The sequence below is a fragment of the Eretmochelys imbricata genome, chromosome 19, assembly GCF_965152235.1.
Source record: "Eretmochelys imbricata isolate rEreImb1 chromosome 19, rEreImb1.hap1, whole genome shotgun sequence".
Classification (NCBI taxonomy): Eukaryota; Metazoa; Chordata; order Testudines; family Cheloniidae; genus Eretmochelys; species Eretmochelys imbricata.
The window spans coordinates 7,581,186-7,597,850 of NC_135590.1; the positions used below are offsets into that span (position 1 = coordinate 7,581,186).

General features: G+C 46.3%; 1 protein-coding gene across 4 annotated transcripts in view; it reads left to right on the plus strand.

Annotated features, from left to right (window-relative positions):
* Positions 1 to 16,665, plus strand: part of MACF1 (microtubule actin crosslinking factor 1) — a 234,061-nt gene that overhangs the window by 200,673 nt on the left and 16,723 nt on the right. For all 4 annotated transcript variants that reach the window (XM_077838115.1, XM_077838114.1, XM_077838112.1 and 1 more), the window contains 24 exons: positions 468 to 699; positions 1,642 to 1,868; positions 2,904 to 3,026; positions 3,132 to 3,233; positions 3,738 to 3,839; positions 3,951 to 4,124; positions 4,243 to 4,398; positions 4,554 to 4,751; positions 5,482 to 5,610; positions 5,966 to 6,139; positions 7,024 to 7,179; positions 7,312 to 7,518; positions 7,663 to 7,782; positions 8,080 to 8,249; positions 8,620 to 8,779; positions 9,766 to 9,960; positions 10,800 to 10,928; positions 11,845 to 11,988; positions 12,414 to 12,602; positions 13,015 to 13,132; positions 13,822 to 13,985; positions 15,375 to 15,537; positions 16,103 to 16,257; positions 16,558 to 16,632. In XM_077838115.1, coding sequence (XP_077694241.1) covers positions 468 to 699; positions 1,642 to 1,868; positions 2,904 to 3,026; positions 3,132 to 3,233; positions 3,738 to 3,839; positions 3,951 to 4,124; positions 4,243 to 4,398; positions 4,554 to 4,751; positions 5,482 to 5,610; positions 5,966 to 6,139; positions 7,024 to 7,179; positions 7,312 to 7,518; positions 7,663 to 7,782; positions 8,080 to 8,249; positions 8,620 to 8,779; positions 9,766 to 9,960; positions 10,800 to 10,928; positions 11,845 to 11,988; positions 12,414 to 12,602; positions 13,015 to 13,132; positions 13,822 to 13,985; positions 15,375 to 15,537; positions 16,103 to 16,257; positions 16,558 to 16,632 — 3,762 coding nt within the window. The remainder of the gene's footprint in view (positions 1 to 467; positions 700 to 1,641; positions 1,869 to 2,903; positions 3,027 to 3,131; positions 3,234 to 3,737; positions 3,840 to 3,950; positions 4,125 to 4,242; positions 4,399 to 4,553; positions 4,752 to 5,481; positions 5,611 to 5,965; positions 6,140 to 7,023; positions 7,180 to 7,311; positions 7,519 to 7,662; positions 7,783 to 8,079; positions 8,250 to 8,619; positions 8,780 to 9,765; positions 9,961 to 10,799; positions 10,929 to 11,844; positions 11,989 to 12,413; positions 12,603 to 13,014; positions 13,133 to 13,821; positions 13,986 to 15,374; positions 15,538 to 16,102; positions 16,258 to 16,557; positions 16,633 to 16,665) is intronic.

Below are 16,665 nucleotides of genomic sequence, written 5' to 3' on the forward strand. Positions count from 1 at the left end.
GCCAGGCTCCCCTGAGCTGAGGCCCCTGCGTCGCCAAACACATGCAGGTTACGGCTAATGTGGTGGCCCATGGGTCAGGACTAGTGTGACTGAGTTTTCCTATGCCCACCCTGTGGCACGTCCCTTTGGAGAGAAGGAGATGTCAATCAGACTTGAATTCTGTGGGTTTGGGTACAATAACAAGCTGCTGCTGCATTTGGTTCACGGTTTCCTGTGCTCTCTCTGTAGGCTTAGCTAACTGCAATCTGGTTTAACTCCCGCAGCCGCTGCAGAATGCAGTTGTTAGTGACAAAACCAGTGACAGACATCAAATTGGAGGCTGCAGGTGTAATGGGCATTCTAGGGAAGATGAATTCTCTTTGAGAAAAGAGAGCAGTTTGCATGCTCTGAACATTATGCCGCATACATTGGAGTAATTCAGTACTGTACAGTCCTCTAACCTGCCTGATGGACTTGCCTTTGTTCAGTTCCACGATAAGATTGAGCCTATGCTGGAGACGCTGGAGAACCTTTCCTCCCGCCTGCGCATGCCGCCCGTGATCCCAGCCGAAGTTGATAAAATCAGGGAGTGCATCAGTGAAAACAAAAATTCCACCATGGAGCTGGAAAAACTGCAGCCAACCTTCGAAGCGCTGAAACGCCGTGGGGAAGAGCTGATCGGGCGATCGCAGGGGGCAGACAAGGACCTGGCAGCCAAAGGTACCGCACGGAAGTGCCGGAGACATCTCACGTCTGCTCGGAGAGGCAGTTTGTTATATTTAGCGTATCTAGGATGGCAAGTTTCTCATATAACCAAAATGTATCTTGTTTATCGGGGGACTGGCATTGATAGAGCAATAAGGAGCATTTGACTGCTCAGTGATAGGTCCAAATCCAGCCCCGTTCAGAGGGAACTGCAGACTGTTACCCCGTGGCAGCTCTCAGGGGGGTCTATTCCCAGTGACTTGGTTTCAGTTCAGGCCCTGAAGGGGGGGGCGGAAATGTCCACATCACAAAACCACCAATATGATTGGCACCTTTGTTGGCAGTCTTGGACACAAGCCCATGGACTGAATGAGCAGAGGGAGGTGGTCAGGTGTGGGGTGGGCACGTGGGCAGGTTTGTAACTGTTCTCTGGATCAATAAAGACTGTATTTCTGTATCTTGGTGTTTGTCACATATTCATCCAGCTTCTTTCTACGTTCATATTTCTGGCACTCTTGGCCACTTCAGTTCTTATTTGAAGGTTCCCTCAGGTTAAGTTTACACGGCAAAAAGGCCCCCGCGGCACGAGTCTTGGAGACCAGGTCTTCAGGTTCAGGCTCAAGCTACGGTGCTAAATATAGCCCTGCAAACGCTGGGGGTTCGGCTGGCGCTCAGGCTCTGAAACCCACCCCCGTCTTCGGCCAGCCTGAGCCTGCAAATCTCCACGGCTGTGAGTGTCCCCATCGTCCAAAGCCTGAGTCTGCAGATCTGGGCTCTGAGACTCAGTGCTGCAGGTTGTGGAAGGGTTTTTTTTTTGCTGTGTAGACAAACCTGTAAACCTTTCTCATCATCACATTTGTATGCAGATGCTTTGATTAGTAACTGGAGATTGCGGGTCAGAACAGGTGAAGAATAAAGAGTCCTGACTTGTTTTGTTTTTTCTCCCCCCCCCTCCAGAAATCCAGGATAAGCTGAATCAGATGGTGTTTTTCTGGGAAGACATCAAGGCTCAGGCAGAGGGACGTGAAAGTAAGTTCCTTGATGTCCTGGAGCTGGCAGAGAAATTCTGGTACGAAATGGCAACACTCCTGACTACTGTCAAAGAGACACAGGATATTGTTCACGACCTGGAGAGCCCAGGCATTGACCCATCAATCATCAAGCAGCAGGTGGAGGCCGCAGAGGTAAGGACTGTGGACATGTCATTCCACATTGGCCTTGTCTGTGCTACAGCTTGTAACCACGTTTGGGTCTCAAATGCAGATACAGCCAAATGTTGTTGTACCCCAGTTTTGTGAGCACCCAACATGGTTACAAATCATGCTCTCATTTTATTTAGAAACCATGGGAGAGCCGTGGTTTGGGGGCGCGGAATTTCAGGATATTGTTTCGTTTCAAGTGGAAAAAACAACAGCCTGTACCAGAGCCTGAAATGGTGCTAAAATCATCTTAGCTGTAACTACGCTGGGGAAACGCTTGTCAAGCAAGTGTTCAGAGCTGTCCGCTGCCCTGTTTAGAGCATAATTGTTACCATGGTTCTGCTCCCAATGTGGGCTGGATCTGTCCAGATTGTGAGATGCAGATTACATTCCAGTTAGACCTAAGGCTACTGTAGAATAAAACGATAATAGTGGATGGACAGCAACACTTATCTCTATTTGAAATCATGTGGTAGAGTCCGCTTTGGATGTTTGCATAGTTGACTTTAGTTTGACTCAGGGTTTTTTTTTTTTAATATGTATTCATCTCACCCCCGTTTACTTGTATGTGCCACTCCCATTTTATAACTAGTCTGACTTTGGTTTAGACATACTGGCTCTCTGACAACCCGTTTAATTCCTGGTTTCGTAAAACTCTCTGAAAACTCTATAACTTGCAGATGGGGGTCACCATCTTTCCAGTTCAGACAAATGCAGATGCGGTTTTTACCTTGTTATTCCCATCTGCTTGCAAATGGTGATGGCATCCCATGCATCGGACAATGGAAGAAGTGTGGATTGGACTCAGTTACCTGAAAACACATACCTGCTTCTTAATGTGATGTTCACCTGTTGGGTTGAGGGCTCATTGATCTCAGTCTTCAACCAGAATGCAAAACATTAGCTAGCCAGTGTAATCGCCATACTCTAACTCCCACTGCATGCACCGTCAAATGGAGTTTTGGAATAGCATTTACTAAACAAGCCTATTTTTTAATTTATCACCCTCTCTGAATTTAGACTATCAAAGAGGAAACTGATGGCGTGCATGAAGAACTGGAGTTTATTCGTGTGCTTGGAGCTGAATTAATTATGGCCTGTGGTGAAACTGAGAAACCAGAAGTGAAGAAAAGCATTGACGAGGTAGGAAAACCAGCAGCTCAGAGGTGGGGTACAAGCCATGTGAAGGGCAGTGTTGGTTCAGATGGAATCGTCTACTGAATTTGGGGGCAATCCTGTGTTTTGCAGATGAACAATGCATGGGAAAACCTAAGCAAAACCTGGAAGGAGAGGCTAGAGAAACTCGAGGACGCTATGCAGTCTGCTGTGCAGTATCAGGATACGTTACAGGTGAGGCAGCTGTCGGTAGTTACTTGTATTGTGTGGACCAGCAGCCCATTGTGCTTGTCGCTGCATGAGCAGAGAACAAAAAGACAGTCACTGCCCCCAAAGAGCTGACAATCTAAGGTAGGCCCTGGGTACAAATGACCCACTGAATGCCGTCCATTCAATCAGCATTTCTTCTGCTTCTCTGATGACAATTTGAAATTGACCCAGCCTGCGTTCACCTTCTCAAATACACCCCTCTTTGGGGTGGGGGCGGCAAGGGATGGAGGAAATGTGCCTGATCCTAGTCTGCTGCTTATGCTGCAGTCTGTGGAAGGAAGGAGATCACTAAGCAGTGTGCATGAAAACTACCCATCTGTTTGCCTGGAAAGAGAAGTTCTGTTGATTGGTCCAAGGATGGCACAGTCTGCCCCCAAGCTCTGCTGATGGCCTGTGGAGTGGGTGTGCTTTCCTTGTCCAATGATCATGGAGGTCTGGTTTTCCTAGTTATGTATGTGTTCCTCTTAGGCAATGTTTGATTGGCTGGATAACACCGTGATTAAGCTGTGCAACATGCCACCGGTCGGCACTGACCTCAACACTGTTAAGGAGCAGCTGAATGAGATGAAGGTAAGCGTGCTACATTAGACACGGTTCTTCAGGGCTTGTTCTGTGTTGGAGGCAGAGTTCTGCAGTTTGTTTGTGGTTTTTTTTTTTGTTTCCCCCTCCACGCTTTGGCAGGAGTTTAAAATGGAGGTTTACCAGCAGCAGATTGAAATGGAGAAGCTTAATCACCAAGGCGAACTGATGCTAAAAAAAGCGACGGATGAGACAGACAGAGACATCATCAGGGAACCGCTGACAGAGCTGAAACATCTCTGGGAGAACTTGGGCGAGAAGATTGCTCACAGACAGGTATGGTGAAGGAGAGCTGCCAAAACCCAGGGCTGAAAATAAACCTGTAAGTCGTCAGCATCCTCCTCCTCTTCCTGCTCCCTCCTGATTAACGTTTTTCTTTGCTACCTTTGAACAGCACAAGTTAGAAACTGCTCTGCTGGCACTTGGTCAGTTCCAGCATGCGTTAGCAGAACTGATGGCCTGGCTGACCCATACAGAAGAGTTGTTAGATGCACAAAGACCAATCAATGGCGACCCAAGGGTCATTGAAGTAGAACTTGCCAAACACCATGTACGTACTCTGTGTTCTGCCTTTTTGTCTGGCCTTAAAGGGGACAATGGCTCCCTGGAAGTTATTTGCATTGATTTGTTTCCTTGGGATAGGGTTGGAGTTAACAAAACATTGTAGAGGCAAATGTCTAAAGTGACCCAATCCACCCTGTGCAGGTGCTGAAGAACGATGTGTTGGCTCACCAAGCAACTGTGGAGACAGTAAATAAAGCCGGCAATGAGCTCCTGGAATCCAGTGCGGGAGACGATGCAAGCAGCCTGCGGAACCGCCTGGAGAAATTGAATTCGTGCTGGGAGTCTGTCCTGCAGAAAACGGAGGAGAGGGAGCAGCAGCTGCAGTCAACGCTTCAGCAGGTCAATGAGCTTGTTCTGGAGACAGAAACGTTTGTGCTTGCAGAAGAGATCTGCAGAGGGTGTCTAGTGCTGGCTTGGCATCTCTCTTTCCCGGGTGAAGGGTAGAGGAGGTGATGTATAGTGTTGTCTTCACTGCTGGGAAAGGTATTGCTACCTCGGGGTAAGTGACTTGTGTGAGCTGTCGTAAGATGACAGGGCTCTTTAGTTTTACCTTGAGGTAAACTAGATGAGGACAGCACTATGTCCCCACCTGAGATTAACCTCGCCTCGTTTACCTCATGATGAAACTATAAAATACCCTGTCTTCACTGTCTTTTGATCTGGGGAGAACTCTCACACATTAGTTACGCCACCTCCATCCCAGTAAGAAGTACACCTTTTTCAGCAGTGAAGACCAGGCCATAGACGGGAGGCACAAATGGTCTGTAAATAGCAAGTTACTTCTTTCCAAACCAGAGATGCATTTGTTCCGAGGGGAAGTCCTGCTCTTTAGGACGAGCCTTTTCTCTTTGAGAAGTCAACTGTGTGTGTGTGAACTTGCTGAAATGGGTATATTGTTAATAAATAAATAAATAAATAAATGACAATACACCCCCTCTTTTTAGTGTCTTTGTAAAACTCTTCTCTGCCTCCTTATCCACCGTGTCAGGAACCCCAGTGTTAAACCTGAAAGCCAGGCAATGGTTGCTGCTGTCATCTGATCCCTGGCTGATTTTGTGTTCCTTAACAGGCCCAGGGTTTCCATGGGGAGATTGAAGACTTCCTCCTCTGGCTAGCAAGAATGGAGAGCCAACTGTCTGCATCAAAACCCACAGGAGGTTTGCCAGAAACTGCCCGTGAACAACTCAATGCCCATATGGTAAAGATTTCAAATGCCTCTAATTCAACTAACTTCTCTCTGAAATGTCAGCACGGAAATATGTCTGTGCCACATGGTGTAAGTCTAATGGGGAATGGGATGAGTGTTTCTTTTGTCACTTCTCTCTCGCCAAGGTTACAGGGGACATTAGGTTTGCAGATGATGGCTGTGGACAGAATTTGCCACTATCTTAATGAATGAACTGCTTATCTCTACTGATAGCATGATGATAAATATCTCACTGTCAGTTTGCTGTCAGTCCTAACCCCAGTGTCTCCACAAACATGGAGTCTAGTGAACTGCAAATTCCCGATACAGTCTCTGTCTCTAATATTTTGATGGTGGTTTGGTGTAGGAGCTGTATGCCCAATTCAAAGCCAACGAAGAGGTCTACAGTCAGCTGTTGGCCAAGGGGCGATTGATCCTGCTAAGCCGCGATGACTCTGGCTCTGGCTCAAAGACGGAGCAGAGTGTCACTCTGTTGGAACAGAAATGGAACCTGGTCAGCAACAAAATGGAGGAGAGGAAGGTAATGTGTTGAGCTAAAATATGATCCCTGTTTACTACGAAAGACATGGCTTGAAAGTAAAATGCCATTAGCTCCCTGCTGCGGTAATGCTCTCTCCAGAACGCAGGTCGATTGCAATATGCAGAATCAGCCATGTGCTTCAGACATCCAAGATCAGTGCTTTTAGATCAGTTCTTTTAGATAATTTCTCTCCTGTTTACATCTGCTTAGCATGCCTTCTGACATAGGTGTTATCAGTGATGTCTGACATCAAAGTGTTAACTGTACAGCAAGTTACCAGAGCAGGGTAAATCTTAGAGAGAAAATTAAAGTAAAATTAAATGTGAGTGAACATAAGAGAGAGGCTGTTACACAAGAAATAAAAGAAGGTATGAAGAGCATTATCCAGTTCTGAAAAGCAAAGAGACACTGCTGCTTTTTAAGAGACAGCAGGCCAAATTCTCTGCTGACCGAACTCCGTTGCGCTGGTACTTTGATCAGCAATAAGTTCTCTCATGAAATCAGAGAAGCTGGCCTCTACCCGGGCTGAATTTCTGGTTCTGCAGCTGTCCCCACTGAAGTGTCGTCTCCCTGCCGCAGAGCAGCTTGTCTCAGGGAGGCTTGTTTCCTAGGAAGCTCTGATGGTGATTATTGAGCAGTCTCCTCTTTCATGTACAATTCCTGTCCGTTTGTTTCAGAAGAAACTGATTCTGAAACAGCCACTTTCACTGAAATCTCCTCTTCTTGGTAAACAAGTCATGTTCTTTGACTGAATTGATGAGTTCCCATTAGAGAGCTCATTTCATCTTAGCTTACAATACATGTCTTTGTCTGCAAAGCCTCACATTGTGAACTTGGTGCTCTCTTGTGTTTTCTCTCCCCCTGCCACCCTTATTAAAATGCAGTCGAAGCTGGAAGACGCTCTCAACCAGGCAACAGAGTTCCAGAATTCCCTACAGGACTTCATTAACTGGCTGACCCTCGCAGAGCAGAGTTTAAACATTGCACCTCCACCCAGCCTTATCCTAAATACCGTGCTGTCTCAGATAGATGAACACAAGGTAACACTCTGATTCTGTTTTACAAAGCAAAAGTTTGTTGTAAGCCATGCTCAGTGCTTTCTGTGTCTGGAAGAAACTAGGAGACATTTCCATGCTTTTTCTTTAAATGAGAGTAAATCTTCGTTACTCTAGGTTTTTGCCAATGAAGTCAATGCTCACCGGGACCAGATCATTGAGCTGGATCAAACAGGGAACAAGCTGAAGTTCCTCAGTCAAAAGCAAGATGTAGTTTTGATAAAGAACCTTTTGGTCAGTGTCCAGTCCCGCTGGGAGAAAGTAGTCCAGCGTTCTGTGGATAGAGGCCGAGCTCTTGATGATGCAAGGAAACGGGCTAAACAGGTGAGGGATGTGAAAATGGTTGTAGAGCACCCGGCGATATTGCTTATTCTCTAGCTTTCAGAATCCAAGTGTCTCAAGCCTTCAGAAGGCCTGGAAGACACAAACACCAAGCTCTAACTGCTCTCACCTTTTGTGCAATTTCAGTTCCACGAAGCTTGGAAAAAGCTGGTTGATTGGCTGGAAGATGCAGAGAATCACCTGGACTCTGAGCTGGAGATTTCCAACGATCCAGACAAAATCAAATTGCAGCTCTCCAAGCACAAGGTAGAGGGTTTGTTTTCATTCCAGCTGTGATTAATGCCCTCAAGTGTGGGTTAGTTGGAAAGGAAGAGAAATCTGCTTCCAGTCAAAGCAGTGCAACACAGTCATTTTTCTAAAATCAGAGGGAAGAGATGATCCAATCAGAGGAACGGCATACTCCACGCGTTAGTTTAACGTTACAATAGTATAGTTACAAAGTTGTACGAGAGAGGCATTTATCCCCACTAAGCTATTCACTCACAAGTTTTTATGCATTCTAAAGACATTTCCTTTGTGCTCTTCTCTGGTTGTAAAATTCAGGAGTTCCAAAAGACCCTCGGTGGAAAACAGCCTGTTTACGACACCACGATCCGGACTGGCAGAGCCCTCAAAGAAAAAGCCGTGTTGCCAGATGACACTCAGAAACTGGACAACCTCCTTGGAGAAGTCCGGGACAAGTGGGACACAGTCTGCGGCAAATCTGTGGAAAGGTGAGAGGAACATTTGTTGCAGAATACTGTTGCAACAGTGAAGGACCGGAGATGGGATGACCCTGTGAGCTTGATTTATATCACACACTGTAAATGTGCTGTTGAGAATATGGACGTAGATCACAGAGCAGAGATGATGCCAAGCATGGCATCAGAAATGTAAACTGAATGTCCAGCCAGACTTCCGTAAGGAGATCGATCCGGGTGATGCTCAATCTGCAAGGAGGCTATGTCTTTTGGGGATTTGTCATGACGATGATAGCATCAGAAAGATGGGTGGAAAAAGAAACGCTTTCCAATTGAACTGCAAGCAGCGTTGATATTCTGGATGGAAAGTTTGTTCAAACATCCTTTGATGCTCTCTTTGCAGGCAGCACAAGCTGGAAGAAGCCCTGCTGTTCTCTGGTCAATTCATGGATGCGCTTCAGGCCTTGGTGGACTGGCTGTACAAGGTGGAGCCCCAGTTGGCTGAAGACCAACCAGTCCATGGTGATCTGGATCTGGTCATGAACTTGATGGATGCTCATAAGGTAAGAGTGGGGGGTTTACCAGTTGCCCTTTGGGAAGCAAAAGTAACTTTAGTTCCCCATCCACTGCATAACAGACGTACCAGGCTTATAGCATCTTGGCAAGATGTGTGCTGTTGAGCTGCATATCCTGCTGTGCAGGTTGATTTCCATTGAGTAAATGCCTGGGAGACTGATTTGAAAGATGGTATCACTATTTTGGAATTATCACATAAACCTTCAGTTCTGCTTTGTTCCACCTTGGCTTTTATCAGAAAGATCTCTCTGTTTTTGGAGTGGGAGAGAGGGGGTAAAGTTTTTATCCTTCTGTAAACTCCACTTCGGCAGTATTCATCAGGAGGTCTCAGATGTAAGTGCTTTCACTTCTGGGTTAGGTCAGAGGTTCAAATCCCAGGCTAGAACTTGGGCTCCTGTTCCAAACAGCCACTGCATTGGCATGAATGATGGTGTCCTATTGAACATGCCATCCTTCGGGCGAGAAATTAAACCAGGATTCCTTCTGCAATGCTCTGATGGTGCCCAGATGCAAGTTAAAGATTCCCATACTGCTCTCAGAAAGAGTAGAGGATATCCAGGATATCCACTTTGGTATCCAGGTGGACAGTCTCAATAAAACAAGCTCAGCTGTCTCCAGCTTTGTGTGATGTACTGCTGATGGTGTGACTGTGTTATAGTGTAACCCACTGGTGCGTGTGTAACCTGACTGTGAGCGGATCTGTAACGTACGCTCACCAGTGGGTTATAATATGTACCTACATATAACCAATTCTGTGTCAAGGAAAATAAATTACACTAGCGGAAAAATGCCGAAACTGAAGCATTTCAAATGGGGTTTGGTGGAAGAAAGCAAACCACCAGTTCAACTTTATATACCCCCTATTGTCAGACTTGAAACACTTCAAGCCTATGCTGCCCCCCTTCTCTAGAGAACAAGAGTAAAACCCACAGCACGAAGACCCGTGATGGACCTTTCTCTTCTCCCTTCGTAGGTTTTCCAGAAGGAACTGGGGAAGCGGACGGGCACCGTGCAGGTGCTCAAACGCTCAGGCCGAGAGCTCATCGAGAGCAGCCGGGATGATACTACCTGGGTTAAAGGGCAGCTTCAAGAGTTGAGCAATCGTTGGGACACGGTGTGCAAGCTGTCGGTGTCCAAACAAACCCGGCTGGAGCAGGCCTTGAAGCAGGTAAGGAGAAAGAGGCTTCCAAGTTCGCTTTCACTTTCAGGCTTTTATATGTAGCTCTGAACCTGTACAAATTAAAGGGTGAGTCTTGTCAAGAAATGAACCAGAAATTTGTGTTCTGGAGCTCTTTACAAGCATTTGCCATCTTCCTGGGGGGGAAATGTTATGGGACGCGCTCTCTGCCCCACTGTGGTTACGATCCTGGACGAAGGCTCAGGAGATATAGATACAATTCCCAGGTCTGCCAGACACCTTGTGTGGCCTGTGGCAAATCACTTAATCTTTGTCTCAGTTCTGCTTTTGTGAAATTGGGATAATACATCCCTACCATCTCAAGAGAGAGCCGTGTTGATATGCAGTTTTGGCAAATCAGAAGGGAATGGTGATAAACTATTCAGAGCTATATGAACAATACGAGAGGGTGGACTAAACGTAAGCCTAGGAAGGATAAAAGATGCCAAGGTGGTATTTTGATACATAGTAGTTAGTATATGGAATAAATGACCAAAGGTAAACTGAGCAGAGTACACAAATGGTTTTAAAAGGGAGTTTGTTCCCTTTTTCAGTGCAGCGAACTCAAAGGGAAGGGGACAGGCTACTTGACCAACTCAGTTGTTTTGTTGATTTGTGTCACTGCAGCACCTACACGCCCCAGGCATGCAGCAGGATCTCATCGTGCTAGGCGCTGTACAAACACAGAGCAAAGACAGTCTGGTCTTTTATTGCCTCTGTTCCTATTAGAGACCCTGCTGTGCCTTGCTTCTTGAGTGGTGGGTAGAGACTCAGGCCGGGCAGAGACCCTAGGAGTCACTCATTGCATCTGTCTCTTGGTGCCGTTTCAGGCAGAGGAATTCCGGACTGCAGTCCACATGCTGTTGGAGTGGCTTTCCGAGGCAGAACAGACCCTGCGCTTTAGGGGAGCTCTGCCTGATGATGCTGAAGCGCTGCACTCGCTCATCGACATACACAAGGTAACCGGTCACTCAGGAATGTGAGAAAACATGGATTGAGCAGGTGTGTCTACACTGCAGTGCAAGGCCAGGGTTAGCAGAACTTCGAGTTCGCAGACCCTGCCTTTGTTAGCTTAGGGCTTGGTCTTCTACACTCATTTGTAACCCCAGGTTAGGAACTGTTGAACCTGGGTCCCTTTCTGGGGCTCCAATATTATGCAGGCCCAAGTCCAACCCCCCCCCCCATGTCCCAGACTTCCCAAAGGTGTGTCTGCTCTAGCCTCTGTTTGTGGTGCAGCGTGGGAAAACTTGACTGTCCAGAGGACAAAGAAAGTCGGTCCGTGGGCTTGGGGGATATTTTAAGCAGACTCCCAGATCACGAGTCCAGTGGGGGCTACGCCTGTGTTGCAGGGCAATAGGGCTTAAACCCTGGGTCCCAGCTTGACTCAGGCTTGGACTCCCCGTCCCCCTTGGGTCCTGGGTCCAAGCTCTGGGTTAGTGCAATTTGTGTGTCGCCGGAATGGGGGTTAGGCTTGAGCCTGAGTTCAAACCCTGGGCTTACACTGCTGTGCTGACATATCCAGAGCAGCCCTTCATGAGAAGATGTGTGCCAGGAACAAAGGGCAGTAACTAATGTCTCACTGTTAGGCAGCAGGAGTGAGACACTTGGGCAAGAGATTTTTCCAAACAAGAGATTTAGATCTTGTTAAATAGCTACATGGCCTGAGTTGGGCTGGAGTTGTAATACCAGGCACTGGTGGGTAGGGAAAATTACTTGTGCGCTATAAACCTAGAATGAAAATAACTTTAATCCAAAACTCGCAAGTCACTTTATTTTTGAGTTTAAATGAGGGGATTTTAGGGTCAGGTTAAAGGGACCAGATTGTCTCTGTTGGTATGACAACCGTTGTTGTTTCTGTGCAATCCTGCTGTCTAGGAGTTCATGAAGAAAGTGGAGGAAAAGAGAGTGGATGTGAACGCGGCGGTGGGGATGGGAGAAGTTATCCTAGCTGCATGCCACCCAGACTGCATTACCACAATTAAACACTGGATCACCATCATCCGAGCCAGGTTTGAGGAGGTGAGTCACAGAGGACCCGGTCTACTTGAGCAGAGGGAAGGTCTTTCTCGTCACTGCCGGGAAATAGGGCCAGTAATAGAATCAGTGATCAATCTCTTCTTTTGGACTTTTCTTTGTGGGGAAGTTCTCCAGCCTGTATTATGCAGGCGGTCGGACAAGATGATCACAGTGGAACCTTCCTTCCTTGGAACCTATGAAGCAGCAGGACATGTAAATGGGTTACTCTCCTGAACTATAGATGTCCTAGTCCTGTCCACTTGGATCAGTTCTCACAAGTCAATGTGCATCAGCCAGTGAACCAGCAAGAGTGGTGGCTGCCTTGTTTTCCTTATGGGTATTGTTTTCCTTCTCCTGAGGGAAAACGTCACAGAGTAAGTGCCTTTGTTTCCCATGCTGACGGCTAGTCTTGTGGATGTTTCCATCAGGTTCTGACCTGGGCAAAGCAGCACCAGCAGAGGCTCGAGACTGCGCTTTCAGAATTGGTGGCTAATGCGGAGCTCTTGGAGGAACTCTTAGCGTGGATTCAGTGGGCTGAGACCACACTGATCCAGCGGGATCAAGAACCAATGCCACAAAATATCGATCAGGTCAAAGCCCTCATCTTTGAACACCAGGTAACTCCATTGCTGAGATCTGTTAACTTCCTGTCTACCCTGCTTCTGGGGCAGGGATTGTGAGTCTGACAGGCAGCAGGGAGGCCGAACTTTTTGTAACAACCACCTTTGGGGAAGAAGAGTTTACTTTTATGATCTTATTACAGCCACATGTTAGTCATCCAGACCTGTCACTTTTAAACAAGTCTAGGACCTGTGTTCCACTCAGCCCAGGGAGGAAAATATCAGGAGTGGAAATGACAGCCACAACTGTGGAATAGTTTTACCGCAAAGCCACATAGCTAGTATTCAGTATGTACTTGTGTGTCTGCTACGGGCTTGGAGTTTCTCAGCAAGAATCTAGAGCAGCAGCAGCCTGAAGTTGAGAAGATGATAAATGTTACAGTTCACTTCTCCCTTTTGCCTTTAACAGTCCTTTATGGAGGAGATGACACAAAAACAGCCGGACGTGGACCGGGTCACTAAGACGTACAAGAGGAAAGCCACAGAACCAGCTCACGGACCTTTCATTGAGAAATCCCGCAGCAACAGTATGTTTGCAGGTTCTTGCTCTGTGCATCCTCTACAGGAATGCATTCTGAGAGAGAGGGAAAAACACACAGGAAACTAATTAGTCTGGCTCTAATTCTCAATTAGAAATACACCCTGCTTTGCCAACCACTTGAAATTGGCTGGGAATTGCCAGGGAATGAGAAGGGGGAAATGAGGTGGCATTTGCAATAGTGTCTGACATATGCCAGGAGCTTTATTATTCTTTGCCTTTCTGCCATCCGAAGACTCCTGATGGCTCTGATTTGAGTTTACAGAGATTTTGCTATTTTAAGCGTACTGAAAAGTTTGTGCTGTATTTAACTGGTCCGGTTACTATTCTAGTTTCTCTCGCATGACCGTTTCCTCATGTCTGATTCTTGCAGCAGAAAGTCCTACTGGCGCGAGTTCAGGAAGATGAAAACAAAGGGACAAGGAAGACAGGAGTTGGTGGGGGTGGGGACCACAGATTAATGGTGTCTGTAAAACTGCAATACCACCAGGACGGTTGTGCTGAACGTTCTTAACCTCGTCTTTTCTTTTTTTAAAAGCTGCCAGCTCAGTCCTTATGGGAAAGCCTGTGAGAGATTTTCTATTTGAGAAACAAACAAAGCTGTTGTCTTTTTTTTTCTTGGATCATCCAAACCCCCCATCCTGCAATATCCCATGTGGCATATTTGTCTTTCTCTAGGGAAATCCTTGAGTCACCCTGCCCCTCCTCCCATGCCAGTTCTCTCCCAGTCGGAAACAAAGAACCCCCGGATTAACCAGCTCTCCGCACGCTGGCAGCAGGTGTGGCTGCTGGCATTGGAACGCCAGCGGAAGCTCAATGACGCTCTCGATAGGCTGGAGGAGGTAATGACCCCATGATGCTGGTACACAAGGGGTAGTCTGTGGTGGAAAAGAGTCGTTTACTGTACTCCCAAGAGAGAAGGGCGGAGAACTGCCTTTTGAACGGCGTTGGGCATGTCATGGGCTCTGACTGCCCTTGTCCTAAAAATGCCAAACAGAAAAGTCTCCACTAAAATAGTGCGGCTGAAAACCATATTCCGTAGTAACTGCAGGTTAACCTGACTGCTCTGCGCTACTGAAGTCAGTTCTGCTGCTAATGAAAGTCAGACCTGGTTGGAAGCAATAATAATAGTCTGGCAAATATAGTGCTATGATGTATATTTTTTTTCAAAACCTCTAATGTAATTTTTGTTTTCGTTTATGCTTAACAAAGCAGCTATGCCCAGAAGTGAGTGTGTTTGTTTTTTGTTGCTTTTTCTGTAGGTCAGTTTGGTTTATCCGTATGAACGTTTTTCTTTGTGACTTTTAACTCGGGGGCTTTTTTAAAAGCACTAAGATGTCGTTGTTTTGAGTCACCCTGAGCTCTTCTTAGCTGAAGGGCTCCTGAAAATCCGTCCTAAATGTGCTTCACTAACTGAACAGTCTTCTCATGAGCAGTGATTTAAGCTAGTCTTGGCCATTGGTATAGTCTTGGCACTGCAGTTCCAGAGAACTGAATTTGGAAGCATTTTGGGGTCTTGCTGCCCAGGTCCGCAGAGGTGTCGTGTCAAGAGTCAAGTTGGTGTGGGGAGAAGGCAGGCTGACGGCTGAATAAGCATTACTTGTTAGTTTATCCATGGAGCAACATTGCTATCCATCTCAGAGGAGAAACTGCTGTCCTTCCTGCAAAAAAACCAAGCAGGAAGCTCTGTTCTCAGCTGCTTAGGCGAAAAGCGAGAGAGAACAATGCAGATGTGCAGAGTGGGAAAGGAAATGGAGTTTCAAAAATAAAGGAACTAGGGCATCCTTAGGACAAGTCTGGGGAGAGAACCGTGTTCTTAGACGCCTGCAAAGATGCTATTTTTGTATGCGTCTGTGTGTATGTGTGTAAATCTGTTATATCGGCATACATGTATGTTTAAAAGTTTGGAGGATACTTCACTTTTTTCTGTGTCTATGAGTGTGTGACATGTATTCGACATGGTGGCTGTCTGATGCATTGTGTGCCGTGTTCTGTTATGGAAACTGTGCCCATGGCTATGGTTTTAAGAGGAGTGGCCTAATTATGCCTCTGTTTCCAAGAATTGCTTTGAAGAGGTGTAGAATATTGAGAAAGTGACAGCCAGCCCCCAAAGGCTATGCACAGTTTGACTTAGTCGCTGAAATCTTAGCTCAGCAAGATCTTCTGTAGAGCAGGGGATGTTTTCTGTCTGTACTTTCAATTCCCGTTGACTCTAATTGGTCTTCTTCCAGTTGAAGGAGTTTGCGAACTTTGATTTTGACATCTGGAGAAAGAAATACATGCGCTGGATGAATCACAAGAAATCACGGGTGATGGACTTCTTCCGGCGTATTGACAAAGATCAGGATGGAAAAATCACCCGGCAGGAGTTTATTGATGGAATCTTAGCATCTAGTAAGTCTCGATCTGTTTCATCCCATCCTTCCGCAAAACCCTATAAACCCATCTCCGAGAAACTTTGTTTGCTCCCACCCTTTACGAGGCAAATGCAAGGCACGTTTCTTGCTCCTCTGTCAGGAGAAGACAGCTGTGAAATGATAGCTTGGCAATCCCACCCCACATGTTTGCTATTGTAGCGATATGCCAAGAGGCTGTCATTGCTTGAGGCCTGGAATCTATATTATACTTTTCAGAGTAGCAGCCATACTTTTGTTAGTCTGTATCTGCAAAAAGAAAAGGAGGACTTGTGGCACCTTAGAGACTAACCAATTTATTAGAGCATAAGCTTTCGTGAGCTACAGCTCACTTCATCGGATGCTTTGAAACTCAAGTAGTCATGTAGCCTGTTTCCTTTCCTGTGACTATTGTGGTGGAGACCCCAGGTATGGAAGCGTGTGTGTGTGTGGGGAGGGGGGATATAGAGTATATGCTCTTTGCACAGATGGTGAGAGGATACAAGGAGTTATCTATTCTCAGACTGTAATACATCTCTGTTATTTGTTTTTCTTCTTCATTCCAGAATTCCCCACCACTAAGTTAGAGATGACTGCTGTGGCTGACATCTTTGACCGGGATGGGGATGGCTATATTGATTACTATGAGTTTGTGGCTGCTCTCCATCCTAACAAAGATGCTTACCGGCCAACCACAGATGCCGACAAAATTGAGGATGAGGTAAAGGAGATTCTAAGGAGAGTTGGTATTTTAGTGGGCATTATGTAGGGCTTCAGTTTTTCAATGTGTCAACTTCTCAAAATACCTATCCAAAGGGGGAAACTTGTGCCTTGATGAGCACCCAGAGAATCACAGTGGTACTGACTTGAGATCAATGTTCAAATATTTGGATATTCAAAACATTTTAAAGTGAAGGTTGTTATAATCTGTATTTTGTGCACAATATGTTGTGTCCCATGTATCCAGTACAAGAGATGCAAACTACGGATCCCTGACCTTTGCCCCTTTTGTTTGCAACAGGTCACAAGGCAGGTGGCCCAGTGTAAGTGTGCAAAGAGGTTTCAAGTGGAGCAGATTGGAGAGAATAAGTATCGGGTAAGAGGAAGACATCCACCTTTGCCATAATAG